The sequence below is a fragment of the Perkinsus marinus genome (genome assembly GCF_000006405.1).
Source record: "Perkinsus marinus ATCC 50983 genomic scaffold scf_1104296927664, whole genome shotgun sequence".
NCBI classification, from domain to species: domain Eukaryota; phylum Perkinsozoa; order Perkinsida; family Perkinsidae; genus Perkinsus; species Perkinsus marinus.
Window position 1 is genome coordinate 1,653 of NW_003217075.1, and position 1,204 is coordinate 2,856.

At 47.2% G+C, this 1,204-nt stretch overlaps 2 protein-coding genes across 2 annotated transcripts; both read right to left on the minus strand.

Moving 5' to 3' along the window:
• Window positions 1-206: 206 nt before the first annotated feature.
• Pmar_PMAR024943 (glycerol-3-phosphate dehydrogenase, putative) lies at window positions 207-498 on the minus strand (the record flags this gene model as incomplete). Its single annotated transcript, XM_002788767.1, has 2 exons — window positions 207-292; window positions 340-498. Coding segments are annotated over 2 exons (245 nt in total), but the record flags the coding sequence as incomplete, so codon positions are not given.
• Window positions 499-507: 9 nt separating this feature from the next.
• Pmar_PMAR024944 (hypothetical protein) lies at window positions 508-838 on the minus strand (the record flags this gene model as incomplete). The annotated part of the gene is made up of 2 exons (XM_002788768.1): window positions 508-606; window positions 731-838. The coding sequence occupies 2 exons, from the start codon at window positions 836-838 to the stop codon at window positions 508-510; spliced, it is 207 nt and encodes a 68-aa protein (XP_002788814.1).
• Between the last annotated feature and the right edge of the window lie 366 nt (window positions 839-1,204).

The window sequence follows — 1,204 nt, forward strand, 5'->3', positions numbered from 1 at the left end:
ATACCGTTCTCCGAAGTACGGCCGAATGTTTACAGTTTAACGCCTAGCCATCTTTGAATCGCTTCCATTGGGTAGAAGGATGGTAGCAATATCGGTAAGGGTTGGGATAGATAAGGTGCCGCATACAGCATGTGAGCTCTTTCCCGCACCGACTAATAACATTAGAGGAGTGATGGGAGTAAGTCCAGAGAGGAGGAGCTTATGACTTGATAAATCATCCTCAACATTTGCAGATCCATCCCCAGTAACGCCGATTTCAGGTAACCAATTCCGCCATGCAGAAGCTTGGTACCTTTCTAGCATCAATCAACACGCTCACATAAAGGGTGCGCGCATTACTTCGACTGCTGGTACCAGAGCCAAAATCATTACGCTCGAGTAGCGCTACTTTTAGCCCTCTAGAGGCTCCATCCAGTGCTATGGACGATCCTGTCGCTCCTCCTCCTACTACAATAATATCGAATCTGAATAGCGTCATGACCTCAGTGAAAGATGAAACTATCGAGCTTAATGCGCACAGTACTCATCTCGGCGTAACTTTTCTAACGACTTCCTGCGCTCAAACTGTGGCACTGTTTTCCGATAAGCACTCGCGGGAATGGGGCTCTGAGACCAGCCACAATTTTCAGTACGCCATGATCAACTGTCCCTCCTTCAACCATCGAGCAACAACGCACGAATTTCCGATGTTGAGCCCATCGAAAAGCATAGGCAAAGACATAGTTCTTACAGGTGTAGTGAAGTATATGTATGCAGAGGTGCCTCCTATAGCTGTACCACCGACAATGGCACCATACTTCATCGTCCTCATGAGTATCTTCCCTGTCGAACCTCTCATTATTAGAAAATCAAACCAGCTGAGCAGAGTACATCATGTCAACTACTGACGGCCGCCGCCTTTGATGTCGGTTCCTTGCTTGTTGCCTAATGACCCTCCGAGGGAGGAGGGATGAGTAGAATACATAGCCCTGGTATGACCACCATGGAAAGGAATGATTGATGTGATATCCACAATGAAACCTGACTACTCCATCACTAGCTGGAAACCATATATACTTTTGAGATGTATCATATAAACAAACGTGTCGCTCTAGTGAATTCAGGTCGGGGAACTGGGTAGGCTCGAGTGCAGATGTTAAACGACGACAAGCATCACCCAGTGGAGTCGTGTATAGGGCCCACCATAATAGCACATGCACTACGA